This window comes from Ceratotherium simum, chromosome 16 (genome assembly GCF_057802395.1).
Source record: "Ceratotherium simum simum isolate JZ-2026a chromosome 16, ASM5780239v1, whole genome shotgun sequence".
Lineage (NCBI taxonomy): Eukaryota > Metazoa > Chordata > Mammalia > Perissodactyla > Rhinocerotidae > Ceratotherium > Ceratotherium simum.
In genome coordinates this window covers 55,929,942-55,950,897 of record NC_141915.1, presented here as the reverse complement: position 1 = coordinate 55,950,897, position 20,956 = coordinate 55,929,942, and the positions used below count along the sequence as shown (strand labels likewise).

Below are 20,956 nucleotides of genomic sequence, written 5' to 3'. Positions count from 1 at the left end.
CTTTTGTTCAAGTTTCTAATTATAGTTTCTAATTATAGGCAGGAGGGCACTGCACTCACCATTCATAACTTCTGGGGTGGCTTTTTTTTTTTCTAAGGAGACAGGGAAGTCAGTTCCATGTCAAAGAACATAACAAGCATTTTCTTAATTGTTGCCACCTCAGGTTCACAGTGGAGGTAGATAAAATCTCCCTAGCTGAACTCTAAGAATTTGCCTTATATTTGTAAAAGGAAACATTTATTCTTTTAAAAATTTATATACATTGCCATAGAAAGATACCACGCTGGAGCAGCTCTCAGCTGGCCTCAGGAACCTTCCAATGAGCCTTCTTTTATAATTGCCCGAGCAAGATTTCGTGCAAGAGCAAGTCTCAGCATTTCCACCTTGGTGGTCTCTATGTCATCATCCTAAAAGCAAAGAGAGCTAGCATGAGGCACAGCAGGAAGTGTTCCTTCTTTAAAGCTCCCAAAGGCTCTATCTAATCCAAAGGTAGGTAGGTAGAAGGCATTTAACATTCAGTAGTAGCTTCTAGTAAGTCCTCAATATGAGAGCTGCATGCAAAGGACCACTGCAACTGACTGACAGGAAAGAAAAAATAATAGAGACCAGAACACTAAAATCACCCCATTTTCTCCTAAAAGAAGTTGGTGTGTCACAGTTACAGGTTAAGAGGTAACTTAGGCACATGAGTTTGTAAGGGACCAGCGTTTTTGTAGGGAGGTGAGGGGAGCTGGAGATGAGGGAGCCTTTCTCATCTCCATCGTTGAACCAACAGGAAAGCTAAAATGACCTGGAGTCGCTGGGCATCAGGCTCTCCACGCACTGGCATTCCTGAGGTCAAGTCCTCCAGGCATCTCATCAGCTCATACGTTTGCTCTGCTGAAAAAATCACCTAGGAGAGAGAGGCTGCTTTGCTTAGCTGCTCCCCAGCCAAGGCCTGCACAGATTTGGGCGTGGGCCCAAGTGCAGATATAGCCTTCCTTGTGTGCCCTTTGGGGGAGGGTGCTTTGTATACCCCTATTCTCACTCCCAGCACTTCGTGTCAGGGCGTTGGGCTGAGTATGGTCAGTAGATAGCTGCCTCATTTCAAATTAAGTAGTTTTTCTTGGGTGGATATCAGATTTCCAGAGTGGGTGCTATGGGGGAATACGCATACACATAGGGACCTCACTTGGGAGATGATGTATGTATATAGTCCTCCCTCAGTATCCACAGTGGGGATTGGTTCCAGGACCCCCATGAATACCAAAATCTGCAGATGTTCAAGTCCCTTACATAAAATGGTGGAGTATTTGCATATAACCTATGCACATCCTCCTGTATACTTCATGTCATCTCTAGATTACTTTTAATACCTAATACAATGTAAATGCTTTGTAAATAGTTGTTATGCTGTATTGTTTAGGGAATAATGACAAGAAAAATAAGTGTACATGTTCAAGTACAACCATCACAGGCCTTTCAATCCAAGGTTAGTTGAATCTGCGGATGCAGAACCCGTGGGTATGGAGGGCCGACTAAGCATCTGCAACAACTACCGAATCAAGCACTGTCAAGGACTAGAAAACAGAGAAGAAAATCACCGTGGATTCAACCTGTACCTGTTTCTGTTCCAAAAGGGGCAGCGCATCTGTTAGTAGTGTCATCCAGAAAGACTGTGGGGCAATCTGAGAAGTCATCAATGACAGGAGAAGAGAAGCAGCATCAACAAAACGCTTCTCCCCATATAATCGGTGGAACTCACGGTACTTCCCTATTGAGAAAGGAGAGTGCTAGGGTCACCTCTGGCCCTAAAAAAGAGAAGAGAGACCCCAGGCCAGCCATTCCGCAGAGCAGGGAGATTCTTACAGAGCTGTCTCCAAGCTCACAGACCAATGAGACCAAAAGGATTCAAAACACACACTTTGAAGGGGCTCCAAAGGGCCAAACCTGGGAGAATGTAACCATCAATATAAATAAGAGCCATAGAATTTAACACATTGAATCAAATAACCCATGAGTCAATTACTAATGTAAATGAAAGAATGGACAGGACCAAGGGAACATCTTCTGTATTGTGAAATGCCAACTAAAACACAAGGAATGACAGAGTCAGAAAATCACCAGTAGTTACTAAAACTAGTGGGTGCAAAGTGTTGATGAGGAACAAGACGTTATTAAATAATCCCAAGTCGCTCCACAAATTATTAAATCAAAGGGAAAAATCAGTGCCGCACAGGGGAGACACCTGGTGGATGCCACGTTAACCAAGGGATCAGAGCAAACTCCACCATAAGGGGACAGGCAGCCTCGAGGAGGACACATCAACTCAGTAGCATTCCTGCTCCAAACACAATCAATCTGATCATGAGGAAACATCAGATGAACCCAAACTGAGGACATTCTACAAGAGAGCTGAACTGACTCTTCAAAAATATCAAGGTTAAGAAGCACCAAGCCGGCCCCGTGGCTTAGCGGTTAAGTGCGTGCGCTCTGCTGCTGGCAGCCTGGGTTCGGATCCCAGGCGCACACCGACGCACCGCTTCTCCGGACATGCTGAGGCCCGCGTCCCACGTACAGCAACTAGAAGGATGTGCAGCTATGACATACAACTATCTACTGGGGCTTTGGGGGAAAAATAAATAAATAAAATTATAAAAAAAAAAAAAAAAAAAAAAGAAGCACCAAGAAAGGCAGAGGCACTAAAGAGACATGACGGCTAAACTCGTGAACCCGGACACGATAAAGGACATGACTGGGACAACTGATGGAATGAGAATATGGATTGTGGATTAGATGAGAGTATTGTATCAATGTTGAATCTCCTGATTTTAATAACTGTGATTATGTAAGAGAATGTTCTTATTCTGAGGAAATACATGCTCAAGTATTTATGGAGAAAGGGGAACAATGTCTCCAACTTACTTTCCAATTGTTCTCCAAAAAACCTGACTGACTGAAAGAATGATAAAACAAATGAGGCAAAATATAAATAATTGGTGAATCTGGGTAGAGTGTATATGGGAGATCCTTATTCCTTATACTACTTTTGCAACTTTTCTCTAAATTTGAAATTACTGGAAAATAAAATGTTACCCAAACACATGCTTTACAGAGTCTGCCACACAGGGTTCTATGTGGTTTGGAGTTTGGGCTTAACAGGAAAGAAACACTGGAGAGGTCTAGAACTCCAATCTCCACAACTGTCCATTTGTGCCAAAGGTCCAGGGGACAGAGCCAGAAGAGACTTACCCAGGAACGTCAGTCGATCACTGAGCATCATAGCTGGCCCCAGGTTGTCAATGAGATCCAAGTCGGAAAAGCAGCCTCGCTCACAGTAATCCCTGAGGAACCTGAAAGGCCGGGCTCAGAGATCAGAGCAGTAGTCCCAGGCCCACTTCCTCAGCCTCCCAACTTCCCAGACAGTCCCCCGGAAGCCAACACCAGTTGAACCCACCTGTCTGACACCAGCGTGGCAAAGGCGGCATCTTTGGCTCGAATGCTCCAAGAGAGGGCAGAGCCCAGGCGATTGTTTCGGACAGCTTTCATGGCTAAGATTTTACAAATGCTGCGAACTGTGCAGGGGACAAGAGAAAAGGTGAACCATTCACCCTATAAATCACTCCATTTCTGAATCCTGCTGGGATAGGAGCAGCCTTCCCACTTCCTCTGAGCTTTCCAAGGCCTCTCCACGAGTTTCAAATACAGCTTGGTCGGCAGAACTGGAAACTTTGGGGTTTATAAATTGTCTCCTGGCTCTGTTAACAGTATGACCCACTCTGGCAGGATATGCTTTGTGAGTGGGTTTGATTTCAGGGGTGGCAAAAAGACCTTTACTGCTCCCTACAGATCAGTTCCTCCATTATCAATCCAGGTGCCGAAAATCCTATCATCCCTAGGGTCTTGAATGCCATATGCTGTCAGACGGTCATAAACATGCAAATGCCTCTGGGAAGAATAACAACTTAGGTTCTTATCCCTCAACAGTGAGGGGAGAAAGAGGCAAACTCCATCACTGTGTCCTTCCTGTGCTCTTCCTGAGCTGCCTCTCATCCTGCTTCAGCACTGAGCCAGCCTTAGCAGCAACAGCAACCTGCTTGAGACAGGTAAACTCAAAGCTCACCCCAGCCCTGACCTCTTGGAGTAAGTATGAGAGAAGACATGGGTCAGGACCTTTTTAAAGGCAATGTGCTCGAATGCTTCTAGGTCCCAGTGGATCCCTAGCTCTTTATCCCTCCCTAATAATTTTCCTGTTTTGGTTTCCTCTTGAAATCCACTGCCCAGCCTCTCTCCAGTCTGGGTGGCACAGTGTGAGCACAGAGGGTGTGCTGGAGGAGGGCCAACTCACCTTGCTCAGTCATCTGTCGCTGCTCACAAATCCGCAGCACCTTGAGGGCTTTCTGCTCAGTGCTCAGAGGGATCCGCTCAATGTGCAGCTCCAAGGAAACTCGGCCCAGCTCAGGGCAGTAGTCAAAGTAATCCACCCCCAGCTGCCACAGGCTGCAAAGTTCCAAGGAGGACAGACATGTAGGCCTGGTGAGCCCAGGTGCTGCTCTAGAGCTTGGGGATTAGCACCGAGGTGGCTCCTCCCCCAGACCCCTGTAGCCTTCAGGGAACCAGAAGAAAGAGAATACAGTCCAAGCTCCAGTGGCACCCGCACGCTGAAGAGCACCCTGCTGCCACCCCACACCCTTGGGGCCTTCCTACCTGTGATGAGCAAACAGTCCCGAGGCATATTCCAGCAGGAGGAACTCTCTCATGTTGGATCCAAAGCTGGAATACAACATAACATGAGACCAAGACTCCTGGCCTGCTCCATTCAGAGCCTCCTGCAGCCCAACTAGCCTCCCTTCTAGGAATTTGGTTCACCCCATCCTTGAGGGCCTGGGTGGTGGGGAGGAGAGGGTTGGTGTGGCCACAGTGCACTTACTAGAGGTTGTGTGACTGGAGGAGTTTGCAGTGGTCCAGCAGGTCTGTCAGATGGGCCACAAACCACCAGTTGCTTAGGGCAATGCTATAGGACAAGGCAAGAAGGAAAGGCAGGGTGAAAGGCCATGGCCCACATAAGTGGGGCATGAGCAGGAACCCCACATGTCCTTTGCTTAAAAAGGAAAGGAGGGACAGCAACCAGCCAGAATCTGTTTGGAAGGGCAGAGTGAGAAGTTTCTAGGTGCTACCTGGGGACTAACAATGGACACCCAGAAGGACGTTCAAGCCCCAAAGCAGCAGCCAATGATATTTATCTATGGAGAATGTCACACAGAACATGAAATAAAATCCAGGGATCCAGTCAGATGCAGAGAATGTGGATAGAGAATAATGTATAAGAAAAAGACTAAAAGACTGGTGGTTTTTGATGCTCGATGAAACATGGAATTCAGAGGAATATCTTTGTTTGCATTTGGATTTGCTGTTAAATGTTTCTCAATCTTGTACAGCTTTTGATTAGTGTACTTATCTTTATGAATACAACTATATACATATGATGTCACTTTAAAAACCATCTTAGTATCTATTAATACTTTGTATAAAGAAATTATTTTTTGGGCCGGCTCCGTGGCTTAGCGGTTAAGTGAGCGCGCTCTGATGCTGGCGGCCCGGGTTCGGATCCCGGGCATGCCCCAAGGCACCACTTCTCCGTCCAACGGGAGGCCGAGTCCCACGTACAGCAACTAGAAGGATGTGAACCTATGACATACAACTATCTACTGGGGCTTTGGGGGGAAAAATGAATAAATAAAATCTTTAAAAAAAAAGAAATTATTTTTTGTTCAATTATGATTATTTAATTTTATTGTGTATGTAATCTGACACACGTGAAGGTTGAAAGTCCTTCCCCAAACCACTTTTAATAAAAACCTAGAATCATCTGGGGCCCCTGTTAAAAATGGTTTCCAGGGCCCTCTAAAGGTCTAGTTAAGTAAGTTCCTTGGAAACCACTGTTTTATATCACCAACTGTTTGTAAACTCTCCAGCATCGTTTTGTATAGAGTATAGCAATGCACTTATTGTCAGGGTGCATACATCATTTTGAGTTATATTTTTGTTACTTGGCATAGGCCTTTCTGTACTTGTATATAATGCTTGACTATCTTAAATCTTGGGAGAGGGAAAAGAAACTTTAATGGTTGCTTTTTCTAAAAGGCAAATTCAACCACAAGTAAAGTGGATGGAGCAGACTAGTAAGGCAGGTATAATTTCCCGTGTAATCATTCATTAAGGTGAAAAGTTCTGCTTTCAGGATATAAAAATAGGGATTGGTTTACACTGAATTATTGGATAAATGTTTAAAACTTTTGCTTTGATCTTAGGGATACTGATACTCAGATACTCCTCTGTTCCAGGATTCCATCATTATGAACTGTCACGTTGGCCTCTGTAACATTCATTTTGAAGATTAGATATATTCCAACTTTATATTAATATAACATTCAAAAAATTATCTATGCCAATTTTTGAAAACACCTCTATTTCTACTACCATCCTCAAGTACTAAGTTCTATAAATTCATTACGTGCTATATAGAGTACTACCATGCTCCAATTTTTAAGAGTACTTCCTTGGGCCACATTTTCCTTTAGCCATGGCTCTCACAATTTTGTAATTCTGCTGCATTTCTTGATCTTGTCCTTTTTAGACAAGAGAGTCCCAACAAATATGATATCTCTTTATGATAGCCCCCTAAACAAACTGCAACTCACTGGATGATGTTGTTGCTCTTAACTTCTGATTTCATCAAAGGTCCTTTGCATATCAGTAGTTTAATGGAATATTGTTATTTGGTTAACTAGACAGTGGTTTAATGGAAAAAGTATTATAACTGGAACTCAAAACGGCCATTTCTGTTAGTCACTTACCTCTTTGTATCCCCTTCTTCTATAAAATGGAAGAAATTTTACTTCTTGCCCACCTGGACTGTTTTAAGAAAAAACTGGGAAAACAGATTTTAAATTGCTTTAAAAAGATTCTTCTGGGGCCGGCCCCGTGGCTTAGCGGTTAAGTACACATGCTACGCTACTGGCAGCCCGGGTTCGGATCCCGGGTGCGCCCTGATGCACCGCTTCTTCGGCCATGCTGAGGCAGCGTCCCACATACAGCAACTAGAAGGATGTGCATCTACGACATACAACTATCTACTGGGGCTTTGGGGGGGGGGGGGCGGAAAGAGGAGAATTGGCAATAGATGTTAGCTCAGAGCCGGTCTTCCTCAGCAAAAAACGGAGGATTAGCATGGATGTTAGCTCAGGGCTGATCTTCCTCACAAAAAAAAAAAAAAAAAAAAAAGTACTGCAAACTAGTTCAGATCCAGTCCTGCTACTCACTGACTAGCCAGTTCATTTCTTTTACCTTCAGCTTCATTGTCAAAGTGGAGGAATTATGATAGTACAGTGCTTTGAGACTCTGAAGTTATGAAAAATTCAAAAATAATAGATAAGTCAAAAATGACCAGTCATAAGGAAGAATAAAACATCAAATAAAGTGAGAAAGTGTAAACTGAGAAGACATAAAAACAAGTTGCCTCCTCACATATAAAATACACACATATCCCCACCCCTCCTAGAATAAGTTCTATACAGAAAATTAGTCAAGAGGGAGCAGTTATTTGAGCAGAGGGCTAAAGGATGAGAAGAAGCCTGCCATAGGAAGACAAGGGGAAAGAGCATTCCCGAAAGAGAGAAAACAGCCCGGGGTGGAAAGTAAGGTGGTCTTGTTTCCACTTCAGAATGAAACCCAAGTGAGTCAAACTTCAAGGCAGGCAGACGCCAGCCTACTTAGGGTCTTGTGATGGGAGTGACATGGTTTAAGACTTAAATGATTACTTAGGCTGTTGTGTAAGAATGGACAATATAGGGACAGGTGATGGTGGGGAAGCCAGTTAGGGGCCACCTGTAATAGTTGAGGCCAACAGTAATGGTGGCTGGGCCAGGGTGATAGATGTGGAGGGAGTGAGAAGTAGCTGGTTGTGAGATCCATTTTTGAAGCTGAGTTAATAGGACTTATTGATAGATTGGTTAGTGCTTAAGAGTTCAGTAAACAGTATGGACTTTGGTGAAAGGCTTTCGGTGCAAACCCACAGTGCCCCTTGTTAGCCAGCAGTGTGACTTTACCAGGGCTCACTTTCCTCATTTGTGTAAGATAGCCATGAAATTATAGCACCTACCTCAAAGATTTGTTGCAAGATAAAATGAAATAATCCATAAAGGCTTTTAGCCTAATAATTCATGTTAATTATTATTATCACCATTACTGTATCATCATTTTCCACACAAGTGACTGTATTCACTTTAGGATTGGTCTCCCAGCTCCTGGCCTTGCCATCCTCCACACTCTTCAGATTGCTTTTTCTCAAATACAAATTTCACAGCACTGTCCTGCTCAAAATCCTCAGTGGCTCCCCATTTTCATAAAATCAAAACTATTGGGGGGCTGGGCTGGTGGCACAGCGGTTAAGTTCACGCACTCCACTTCAGCGGCCCAAGGATCGCGGGTTTGGATCCTGGATGCAGACCGATGTACCACTTGTCAAGCCATGCTGTGGGCAGCATCCCATATAAAGTAGAGGAAGATGGGCATGGATGTTAGCCCAGGGCCAATCTTCCTCAGCAAAAAGAGGAGGATTGGCAACGGATGTTAGCTCAGGACTAATCTTCCTCACGCGCACACAAAAAAAACTACTGGGAATAGTCTATAGTCTTGATACTCTGACTCCTTTCCTACCTCTGTCACCACTTCAACCCACCTTGGTTCTAAGGAGACAGTTGCAGATCCTGAGGCCGGTAACCGGCCTTATTGCTTTCCTGCCTACACCTTTTCCCATGCTTTTCTCTCTGTCAAATGACCTTTTCTAGTGTTCTTCACTGAATATTTCAGGACTCAACTTGAGTGCAGCCTGCTTCAGGAAGCTTTTCCTGACTTTCCAATCTGATAAAGGATCCATTGTTTTCTTTTTTTTGCAGGGAAAGATTCGCCCTGAGCTAACATCTGTTGCCAATCTTCCTCTTTTTTCATTTTTCTCCTCCCCAAAGCTCCAGGGTATGGTTGTATATCCTAGTTGTAAGTCCTTCTAGTTCTTCTGCATGAGCCACCGCCACAGCATGGCAACTGACAGACAAGTGGTGTGGTTCCGGGACCGGGAAACAAACCTGGGCTGCCAAGGCGGTGAGAGTGCCAAACTTTAACCACTAGGCCATCAGGGCTGGCTCAAGGATCCTCTCTTAAGGGGTCCCATAACATCTGGTCTAGATTGTAAATTCCATACAAGAAAAACTGCTGTAATCTCAAAGCTTAGTCCAGTGTGGGGCATATAATAGATGCCCAATAAATACTGAATGAGTTTCACTTAAAAAACAAAAAAAGATGGGCAAGAGTGGGCTGGGTGAGAGGAAATGACACCTCAGCCTCCCGGAACACCTGCTGTTACCCAGACTTCTAGCTGATGGTTATGGCAAAACAGCCAGCGAGGTGGCTATGGAGGACCCCAGAGCTAAGGAGGCCAAGAGGGCCCTGAGCAGAGGGAGCCATAGCATGCTCCAGTCTGTGCAACCCTCAAGTGTCTCCTCAGAGGAATACACCAGCCTCCAAGGCTGCAGGGCAGTGACCACTGAAGGCAGAGAACTAATAACATGGCTCCAGTGACCCAGCCTGGACAGAGTGCTGAACAAGGCCATCATGGTGTCCCTGCAAGGCTGGGTCTGAACAACACAGATGTTGAAACTTCACACACATATAATGGAGAATTCTGAGAGCACCCTCTACACAGAACAGGCGAACCACCTTATGGTTCAAAGATATTCAAGGAAGGCTTAATTAACAGCTCTGGAGTGGCCTCTGCCAGATTAGGGAGAACTCTAGACGCGGGAAGACCAGCCATGGTAAAGGCCCTACCCTGAGGAAAGAACTATAACCCTCCAATGGACTATTTGCCCTGCACTGGGGCTGCTGTCACCCCCTTCCCCAACCCCTGAATCTTTCTTTTTGGTGGCTCTGCAGCAACCACTGTCCCTCCTCTGCCTAGCTGAGCTTTGGCAACTGCGGACCTTCTTCTGTAAATGGAGCATGAGGGTGTACACATACCACTGCAGCCAAAGTTGTGGGCTGGGCCAAAGCTCTGGCAAGAAGATTCTAGATTAGACAAACATTAAACTGGACCTCTTCTTAGTTTTTGAAGAAAGATGTTTCCTTTTAGTTTCATACTTTTGGAGGACTTTAAGAACACCAGGAAGCTGCCATCTTGCCTAGCTCCCAGTGAAATGCGTGCCAGCTCCGTTTCCTTCTGCCGGATAGCAAGGAACTGGCTTTTAGAGGAAGATGCAAGCCATAGGGGAGGAAACGAGCCCTGTGAGGATTCCCGACTTCTCCTTTCAGCTGTGGGGATAACAGGCAAACACATGGCCCTTCAGCAGGGGTTGATGAACTCCGGCCTCCAAGGACCTTTATGCTTTCCTTCAGGACCCCTCATTGCCCTTTCTGCCCCTTAGCGTCTAGCATAGTTGACATGGAGTAATCAGGTGCCCATAGAAACCTCCCTTCTGGGCCAGCCCCAGTGGCCTAGGGGTTAAGTGGCTAAGCTCTGCTTCAGCAGCCAGGGTTCAGTTCCCGGGCACAAACCTACACTACTTGTCTATCAGTGGCCATGCTGTGACAGCAGCCTACATAGAGGAAGATGGGCAAGAGATGTTAACTTAGGGCAAATCTTCCTCAGGAGGGGGAAAAAAAAAAAAAAGAAACCTCTCTTGTAGCACCTTTAGAAAGGTTTCCCTTCATTCTCCTTTCACAGGGTAGTCATAAACCCAGCTGACATCACACCCAACGCAGCAAGGCTTCCCTATACCACCAGCCCACTGGCCCAACTCTAGACAGATGCTCCCCTCTCCCCCAGGAACCGAGCTTGGGTCTGACTGGTACAACCCATGCGAAACTACGTGCTCGCAAGACCCCAAATCTAATCCTTCCCCTCCAAGAGGGCACACCTCTAAAACCGTGCTACTTTCTCTGAAGATACTTCAGCCCATCTTCCACTTCCCAGGATAAGGTCCCGAAACTTGTTTTCAGCACCTCTTTCAGAATCCAGTAGGAAGTAGCTTCCTGATGAGAAAAACCCAAGCTCTAAAATTTATAGCTAACAGAAAAACCTCAGATCCTTTCCTGGTTGCCAGGGCAGAGAGATGTCTAGACGGAGGGGTGCAAGCCTGACCTGTCCTTCTTTGTGACTGACATCAGGGGGATGCCGTTTTGTATGGCATTCATAAAAGCCACTCCTCTTCACTGGCACTTCTCTCTCTTTTTCTTCTACCGTGACTGAAAAGAACAGGATGCTTTCCCTTTTTATTGTCCTTCCTCCTTGTTCTGCTCAAATCTGTTTTATTTCTAAATATCCAGATGTGGCTTACGAAGGAAGCCCTGGTGGAAAGAACCCACTGCTGTAAAAGAGAGTATATTTAGGAATGCCTATTACTTCAAATTATAGGAGAGACACTGACAAAGCCAAAAAATGTGTGTGCCTTTTTTAAGTTATTCTCACTAACCCCTCCATGCAGATATGCGCTGCCCTAACTCCACCATTAGCTGAATTCTATAAGTCATCCTCTAGCTCCAAGTCCCGATTTTACAGTTCTGTGAAAACAATACTGACACAAAAACCATTTTCTTTCTCCAACTCTAGCATTATTTTCTTGAGGCCTTGGCTTCAAGAAAAAGCAGGTAGCAGGAGGGGAACCCTTCCCATTGCCCAGATCTACTAAGAAAGATCCAGTTGAGGTCAGTGAATTTGATACTTGAGCAAGGCCACCTGCTGCAGTTCCCAACTTTCTCCCTTCCAGGAGTCTTTGGTGCAACACCCCCTTGGCCAGGCTGCACAAGAAGGAAAGGGAAATTCTTTCTGACTTCTTATCGATGGAAATTTCTGGAAAGCTTTACTTTTTATTCATTATGTTTGACAGTCCCCTTCCTGCCTTGCTGAAGGTTCAATGCAATGATGTGATACCCTTTTGGGGAGAGGGCTGGTGTAGAATCCCCGCTCTGAAGAGACCCAGCCAGGAGCCGGACGGTGTGGTAGCCCTCGGCTCACTAGAGTGAGACTGTTGAGAACTGCTGTGCCTTAAGGTGGTTGCATGTCCATTGGGTTCCAAGAAATGGGCTTGTTGGTTTTTTCTGGATTTTAAACATCAAAGTAACTTCCTGAAATTTTATTTTAAGTAAACATCCCTGCAATGGAAATTGTTATAAATATGGTAGTCCTCAAGCCTCAGGAAGGTCCCCAAGCTCATCCAGAGAGAAGCCGTTATCTACCTACATGTGGCTGGGGAAGGGAGCAGGTCTACAGGAAGAAGGTTAAGACACCAGCAAGAAGGAATAAGACATTCTAGAAAAGGATGGTGGTGATGGTTGTACAACGCTGTGAATGTACTTAATGCCAGTGAATTGCACACCTAAAGACGGTTAGAATGGTGGTGATGCAGCGGGTCCTACCTGCACTCCTTGATCACTTGGTGGATGTCAAACTCGAAGGCTGCCATCAAGATGTTGTCCAAGGGTTCTGGGCTGCTTTCACCTCCCAGAAACAGGTCAAGGCTGGACTGTGGAAAGGTGGGGACCCACTCAATCCCCAGATGGAAGCAGAGACTCAAGGGAGCAGGTAAGGCTGCTGTGTAGGGAACACTGGAGAAGGGTGATGGAGTCCTTCAAAAAGGGCCAAAAGGAAGGCCCTTCCCATTCTCCAGGAAGATTCAACTCAAAGAGGCCACACCCTGAAAATGACCTAGCAGGGAGCAGAGCCCCCAGGATTCCTACTCCCCACCCTGACCCCACAGAGCAGAGACTCACCTGGGCATAGAAGTGCAAATCAATGGGTTTTACTGTGGGATGAGAGTACAAGAGCCGGGTCACTAGGAAATGATACCAGTTACTCAGAAGCTCCTTCTGCTCCAACAAGGCAGCTTCGTCTCCCAGCATGATCTGACAAGAGAGACGTGTTCCCTTAGTTCCTGGAGCGACTTCTCTATAACCCTCCTGATCTCAACTAGAGCACCTAGTCTGAAAGCTCTCTCCTTCCCAGCAGGGCCAACGGATAGCCCTGTTCAAGGAGGACCAAGTTCCTGCCATGGCTACGCTGGGTGCCACAGCCCAAGGGAAGCCAACTTGGAGCCCGACCTGGACTTGCCTCCCACAGACCTTGCAGAGAGACTCCAGGTGAGGACTGGAGGCGAACGTGCCGTCCTGAAGGTGCCGCTCACATTCCTCGTGCCAGTGCTGCCACTTCAGCTCCAGTTCTGTTAGTGTCTGAGTGCTACCAGGCTACGGGGAGATATGCAGTGAGGTGCCATCACCACACAAACCCCTTATGCTTAATGAAAACCTGTCTCCCATGACCGACCCAGCAGAGCAGGGCTGCTCCCACATACACTGAGAACAGGCATCGTCCTCATCAGGTCCCCCAGGATTCGGCACATGCCTGCAGAGGTGGGACTGGCGTCAGCTTCCTTGGAGAGCATCTGTCGGGCCTCGTCCAGCCGGCCCTGCAGCACCAAGATGGTCACCTGAGAAGACAACCAAGAACATGAGCATTCACAGGAGGCCAGAAAGCCAGTCCCCTCCATCCATAATTTGGCTTCCTAGCCTTGAAGAAGCATGAGGGTTCCTTCCCTCCAGAGGTCATCTAGTTCACCCAGTCTTGTGGTTTTAACCTGTACCGTGCTTTTGAAACCGCACCTTGTAACCTATTACAGGTTGTGACCAACTTTTAAAAAATAAATGAAATACAAAATATCACAGAGCATCAAATCAAGGATGGGTTCATAAAAGTTTCGGTTCAAATATATATACGTATATATACATATACTCAATATATATACAGTTCATTCTCTTTATTCAGTGAATTTGCTACTTGCTAAAATTTATTTATAACCCTCAAATCAATATTCGAGGTGCTTTCACCATCATTTGTGGACATGTGCAAAGAAGCAAAAAATTTGATTCACTTGATGCACACATTCCCAGCTGAGGTCAAACAAGGCGGCGCTCTACCTTCTTGTATCAGGTCTCATACTAAACAATCGTCTTTTTCATGATCTACTCAATGCCACATTTTTTTTTTAACATTTTTTTGCTTTTTGTTGGGCCCCAAGCATAGTGCTAAAGTGCTGTCCAGTGCTTCTAAGTGCCAAGAAGGCTGTGATGTGCCGTATGGAGAAAACACGTTAGATAAGCTTCGTTCAGGCCTGCATTATAGTGCTGGTGGCCCTGAGTTCAGTGTTAATGAATCAACACTCTATATTAAATACTTTAATATTTAAAGTGTCTTTAGGGCTGGCCCCGTGGCTTAGCGGTTGAGTGCGTGCGCTCCGCTGCTGGCGGCCCGGGTTCGGATCCCGGGTGCGCATCGAGGCACCACTTCTCCGTCCATCCTGGGGCCGAGTCCCACATACAGCAACTAGAAGGATGTGCAGCTATGACATACAACTATCTACTGGGGCTTTGGGGGGAAAAATAAAATAAATAAAATCTTTAAAAAAAATAAATAAATAAAAAAAAATAAAAACCTAAGTCAGATCATGGCTCTCCTGCTCTCCAAAGCCCCCCTCATCCCATCGGACTCTGGAGTAAAACAGAGCTCTTATTGTGACCATCAACTAGTTGATACACATTTGTGTTATTTAACTAATTTAATCATAACAGCACTACAAGGTAGGTGTTACTATTATCTCCACTGTACAGATCAGGAAACTAAAGGCTGTTAAGTAACTCATCTGCGACCTCACAGCTAATATGAGGCAGAGCTGGGATGCTAACCCAGGCAGTTTGGTACCACAGACCATATTCTTACCACTCTGCTATATTGCCTCCCTAAAAGCTAAAGTCCTATGACAGCCCAAAAGGCCCTCTAGACCTGGCCCTATCTCTCTCTGCTCTTATCTCCCCAACTCTCCTTCTTGCTCACACTGCTCCTGGCTCACTGGCATCCTTGTTGTTCTTCATCTTACTCTGTCCCTAGGACAGGGCATCTGCAGGTCTCGCTGTCTGGAAAGCTCTTTCTTCCTCCATCTGCACAGCTTCCCTCCTCACCCCCTTCCGGTCTCTACTCACATGTCACCTCAGGAGTGAGGCCTTCCTTGACTCCCCCCCACTCTGGCACTCCCAATTCCCCTCCCGTGCTTTATTCCTCTCCACAGCACTTCACTATTACACATGCTACGTATTTCGCTTGTTTCTGTATTTATTTCCTGTCTCCCCACCCAGGATGTAAGCTCCATAAGGGCAGGAATCTTTGCCCGCTTTGGTCATGGTTGTTTCCTCAGTGCCTTGCAAACAGCAGCACTCAATACTCAGTGAATGAATCAGAGACTCAAAATCTGGGCCCAATACTTCCTGAGCAAAAGCTCTCCCCTTACCTGCACAGACCTCCTGGCACCAAAAGGCTCAGAAATAGCCTCAAAGGCAACAACTCCTCATCTAAATTCCAGATTTTATAAGTTTAATCAACTTACCATTATTCAACTAGTAACCGTAGGTCAACTAGCAACCTCCTCCCTGCTGCCTCCCTTGGGTCACAGGTCAGTAGAGGTGAATGAAAAAAAGTATTGCTCTCATTGGCATAGAATACATACATATACATATACATATACATACACACAGAGCTGACACACACATTGTCTTCCAAATTGATAATCCAAAATGACCTCGGGATCAATCTTTTTGTTTAACAGTGATAAATAAATGGCAAGCAATAGGATATACTGGAGTATATAAGGAAGCCACTTGGTGTAAAACTAATTCGGCCTGACCTTGTTTTTCCCAAAGAGCCTGACGTGGCCGCTGAGCATGCATCGTGTATCTGCTTTAAGCATTTACTATGTCCCAAAGACAAGAACAAATGCCCTTAAGATAAAGATGTAACTTCCCCTACACTGGCATTTCCTTAAGGATAAGCATCTCTCCCTAGGCTAGGAATTGATTGCGGCACTCACCCCGTGACCACCACCTAGCTCGAAGACAACAGACCTGCTACCTGCTGTGCCCATTGAGATAGCAGACCTGCTACTTGCTGTGTCCATCAATCACCGTGCCGACAGAGCATCATGACTACTATAAAAGGGACATTGCAATCATATGTGATACATGTTCTTTGACAGTATATAACCACTCTGTACACCCCACTTCTCTGGTGCCCTTCCTTCCTTGGAGAAGGAAGCCCCTGGGCTATATGGTCCTCAAGTCTGGCTCATAATAAACTCACCCCAATTTTTTTTTTTTTTTAAAGATTTTATTTATTTATTTTTTCCCCCCAAAGCCCCAGTAGATAGTTGTATGTCACAGCTGCACATCCTTCCAGTTGCTGTATGTGGGACGCGGCCCCAGCATGGCCGGAGAAGCGGTGCGCGCCCAGGATCCGAACCCGGGCCGCCAGCAGCGGAGCGCGTGCACCCAACCGCTAAGAAATGGGGCCGGCCCAAAACTCACCCCAATTTTGATTTATAGATTAGTTATGGATTATTTGCATTGATAATAGCTTTATTAAGTTATAATTTACACACTATCAATATTCACCTATTTGGCATATAATTCAATCAGTTTTAGTAAGTTTACAGAATTGTGCACCATCACTACAACCCAGTTTTAAAACATTTCAATCACGTCAAACTACCCTTCATGCTCATTTACATCAACCCCCCATCCCCATCAATCAGTTCTGTGTTATCTTCATGTCTTTTCTTCCTGAGATCTACAAAGAAATCAAATTTCCCTTCTCACTGGAAAGTCTACAAAGCATTACTTTTCTTGCATGATAACTTGGTTCTAAACTCTCCCATGGAGCAGGGAAGAAGAGATCTAAGAGTGTCTCCATAATCACAGACTCAAACAGCCAGGTCAAGCACATGCATGCTCAGCAGGCAACCCCCAGGTCTGCCTGCAAGCACTGGGGAAAACAGAATATGAGTGAAAGGCAGGGAGGCCCAGGCTGCACGAGGTCCTTACCAAGTTCCAGAAGCTCTCATGTTTGCTTGGATTCTCACTGCCCAGAACATCTGCCAACAAACTGTCCACCTCACATACGTGCAGTCGGACCCAGTCAAGGAGGTGAAGAAGGAGAGGGCCAGCTGGGGGGAAAGATTCTTGTCACAAACAAAAACATCAGCTTCATCTGCAGCAAATTCCACTTTCCCATAGTACAGACAGAGAATGTAGGGCAGACGAGCTATGCAGCAAGTGATTTATCCCTCTTACGTGGGCACATATGTGGTCCTCAACAAAGGACTAGGCTAGCAAGTGGACTTTTACAGAATACTTCCTCTGCGCCAGGCAGCTCCACCTTTCACTGAATCCTGAAAAGGGCTGAATAGAGTCCTAGATCTCACCACCCTCTACCACCCCCAGATTCTTCACGACTATGCAACGCTCAGTGGCTATGTAAGTAATGGCCATTTAGGGACTGGTACTGACTAGGTGCTAGGTATGCAATGATGATAAAAATAGTGACAGCCTCCAAAATCTACTGGAGGAGATAGGCATACAAACACCTAATTTTAATTTCAAGTTGTTCACTGCTTTAGCAGGAGTATGAATAAAAAGCTATGACTGCACGGAGATTATTAACACTCATTTATGGATAACAGCAAACAAACCACTAAAAGAATGCAAATGACTTGGAGAGAGCCCACTCAAGCCAGGATACTACACTGACCACAATTTAATTCAAGATCAATGGAATAATTTGGAGTGGACAGTTAATGTGCAGGGTTGCCCCCACCCCAATCACTAGTGACAGAATTCTCAAAGTGACTTTGCCTCCCACCACCTAATCCCTGCTCACATCCCTAAAACTTTCTTTTTCCTTATTAAAAATTTTTTTTAAACAGTAGAAACTTATCGTCTCACACTTCTGGAGGCTAGAGTCCGAGATCATGGTTCTGGCAGAGTTGGTTCCTTCTGAGGCTGTGAGGAAGAACCTGTTCCATGCCTCTCTCCTAGTTTCTCCTAAAACTTTCTTAAGCTTGACCAGTCCATGATATAAATACCACTCCCAGGGACCACTCCTTTCACACACTAGTTTAATATCTGTTTTGTTGGTATTTTTCAGGGGTCATCTACCTAACATTTTAGGTTTCTAGAAGGCATTCTGTCTGATTCTTTTTGCAGTATCTGGCCAAATGGCAGGCTTCTTCGGGTGTTATATAATGCTTTCTGATGGTTATGTTGATGAAAAGAGCATTCCAGGCAACAAAACACTCATCAGAACACACAGAAAAGGCAAAGAGGAAAGTGCAGGGGGACACTTTTGATGTTGTGACAGGATGATTCCATGCTCACCTGGGGCTACTTCAATAAAAAGAATCTCACAAAGATTCCAAATGAGCTCCATTGCTGACAAAATGGAGACCTAAGGAAGACATGGAGACAAAGTTTTGACTGAAAACATTCCTGAGATTTGCTCTTAGAGCAAAGAATAAAAGCAGTGGGAAGGACACTGAGTTTTTATTAACTTTTTGTCATCATCTCTTTTAATAATGTTATTCTTTCTTCAAATTTTTCCACAAAAGATGGCCATCAGAACATAAGACATAAGGCGTAGTGGTTAAGTGCGCATGCTCTGCTTCGGCGGCCCGAGGGTTCGTAAGTTCGGATCCCAGGCATGCACCAATGCTCCACTTGTCAAGCCATGCTGTGGAGGCATCCCATGTAGAATGGAGGAAGATGGGCACAGATGTTAGCCCAGGGCCAGTCTTCCCCAGCAAAAAAGAGGAGGATTGGCATTGGATGTTAGCTCAGGGCTGATCTTCCTCACAAAAAGTAAAAACAATAAAATAAAATAAAAAGCAAATCCAACATGAGACACCAAAACAAACCAGGTCTGCACCCTGCCCTTAGGGATACACAATCTCCTCTTGCCCACCATCCTTCTGTGCACAAATACAGAATATCTTATTCCCAAGGGAAAATAAATGTTTTGCTGACTTCAGAGATAGTGCATCAGTCCCTATTCATTACTGAGTTTGAACAGTACCAAGATTCTACCAAAGAAAGAGAATTCTTTAAGTCATCTTCCAGCTCCAACTAAAGTATTAACAACTTGCAGCTCAGTAAAAATGCTGGTTTATGAGTTAAGCACAGTTTATAAGGCTAAGCAGTGGTTCCAAAAGCTCAGCTCCCTATCTCAGGTGACACAACGTGGTTAGGATTTGTAGTTCCCATAAGAACTGAAAACTCATACGAGTATTTATCAAGCGCATCCTTGTGTTCCAATGTGCTAGGCCTTGAAAGCTGCACCAGGAAGTTTAAGACAACCCTTATCAGGCCGGCCCTGTGGCTTAGCGGTTAAGTGTGCGCGCTCCGCTATTGGCGGCCCGGGTTTGGATCCCCGGTGCGCACTGACACACCACTTATTGGGCCATGCTGAGGTGGCGTCCCACATACAGCAACTAGAAGGATGTGCAACTATGACGTACAACTATCTACTGGGGCTTTGGGGAGAAAAAGGGAAAAAAACGAGGAAGATTGGCAACAGATGTTAGCTCAGGGCCAGTCTTCCTCAGCAATAAAAAAGAGGAGGATTGGCATGGATGTTAGCTCACGGCTGATCTTCCTCACACACACAAAAAAAGACAATCCTTAGCACCCCAAGGAGTTGCCTGTTTACCCGGAAAGAAGAGAAACTTCGGCAAAAACAGTGACTACAAAGCCACCCCAGGTGGGTGCAAAGGACACAGAAAGACATAAAGGTGCCAGTACAACAAAGGTGGCCTCCCTTACCTGGGTGCTGAACTGGCGGCCACTGGCTAGATCTTTAGCAGCAACTAACAAAACACAAAACATTTTAAGTGAGCAATGAAACTTGTAGTCTTACTGTTTTAGCTTCATATACCAGGTTCTGTGGCTTGTGCCTTTGTGTCTTCTAATGACTATCCACTTTTACTATAGATTTTTTTTTTAATGTTCCCTATCTCTTTGTTGTAGATCAATGAATCTCAAACCAAGGCTCTCAAGTTACAAGCAGCACTGTCAACTGCACCGCAGCAAATAGCAATTAGAGACCACCATGTTATACAAGACCCTATCTGGCATCCAGGAGTCATGTGGCTCTCACGGTTATGGTGACTTTAAATCACCAAGATCAAAGAACTAGGAAGGTGATTTTCAAAGATCCTTAATTTGGCCCTTTAGCCTCATATCTGTCAACTCAATATGTTCTAACTTGGAAAAACGTACTCAAGACAATTGCCAAAAAATTAAGGATTATGTAAGATGGGAAAATAAGAGTTTTGAACTGGAAAATGTCAATCAGAGTTTGCCTTGTAGTATTTACAGCCAGATAAATACTTCAACTACTATCACATATACACACACAAAATCTTACTTGCAACCTGGTGCATTTCCTCCATACACGCTCTTATGACTGATCGGTAGTTTTTACTCACTCGAACCAATCTACAAAAAACAAAATAACATACAAGATAAGCTTGGAACGTCTTGTGGTGAGAGAAAGTAAGGAAGTTCTCAAAAAAAGACAGGCACTTGATGAAAGACAGGAGCCAACTTGAAGGAGCTCCTAACGGCCAAAGCTGGAACAACTTGAGCAACAAAATAAATAAAATACGATATAACCCATGGAATAAAATCAATATCCATGAATCCATATTGATACTAATTGTTGCAGATGAGACTCACTGATGGACACTGAAATTAGTGGTTGAAAATTTGAGAAGAAATACAACAAAGGAATAGATGGTAACTTTATAAGTAGAGAAACCGAGTAGAAACCACATTAACCAAGTAATCAAGGTCAACATCACCAGTAATAAAACATCAGCATTATGACTCCCATGATATGATGTACTGAGAAGGACACATCACACCACTATTGTGGTATTTTTGCTAAAAATGCATAACCTTTGTACAATCATGAGGAAACATCAGACAAACCCAACTTGAGGGACAATCTCCAAAATAATTGGTCAATATTTTTCAAAAGTGTCAGTCATGAAAG

The 20,956-nt window shown here is 44.9% G+C and overlaps 1 protein-coding gene and 1 pseudogene across 3 annotated transcripts in view; one reads left to right on the top strand and one right to left on the bottom strand.

Annotated features, from left to right (window-relative positions):
* Positions 1 to 201: 201 nt before the first annotated feature.
* The window catches only part of NUP85 (nucleoporin 85), a 30,971-nt gene continuing 10,216 nt past the window's right edge, over positions 202 to 20,956 (bottom strand). For 2 of the 3 annotated variants that reach the window (XM_004432745.3, XM_087441569.1), the window contains 16 exons: positions 20,327 to 20,397; positions 19,723 to 19,766; positions 18,283 to 18,352; positions 16,951 to 17,072; positions 13,380 to 13,514; positions 13,150 to 13,272; positions 12,802 to 12,933; positions 12,448 to 12,554; positions 4,910 to 4,993; positions 4,687 to 4,752; positions 4,328 to 4,479; positions 3,437 to 3,554; positions 3,232 to 3,332; positions 1,602 to 1,753; positions 791 to 892; positions 202 to 407 (listed from right to left, as the gene is read on the bottom strand). In XM_004432745.3, the coding sequence (XP_004432802.1) occupies positions 306 to 407; positions 791 to 892; positions 1,602 to 1,753; positions 3,232 to 3,332; positions 3,437 to 3,554; positions 4,328 to 4,479; positions 4,687 to 4,752; positions 4,910 to 4,993; positions 12,448 to 12,554; positions 12,802 to 12,933; positions 13,150 to 13,272; positions 13,380 to 13,514; positions 16,951 to 17,072; positions 18,283 to 18,352; positions 19,723 to 19,766; positions 20,327 to 20,397 (1,681 nt within the window). In that variant the 3' untranslated portion in view covers positions 202 to 305. The remainder of the gene's footprint in view (positions 408 to 790; positions 893 to 1,601; positions 1,754 to 3,231; positions 3,333 to 3,436; positions 3,555 to 4,327; positions 4,480 to 4,686; positions 4,753 to 4,909; positions 4,994 to 12,447; positions 12,555 to 12,801; positions 12,934 to 13,149; positions 13,273 to 13,379; positions 13,515 to 16,950; positions 17,073 to 18,282; positions 18,353 to 19,722; positions 19,767 to 20,326; positions 20,398 to 20,956) is intronic. The other variant, XM_087441570.1, reaches the window with a different exon arrangement.
* Positions 4,992 to 5,737, top strand: LOC106802218 (DNA-directed RNA polymerases I, II, and III subunit RPABC4 pseudogene; annotated as a pseudogene).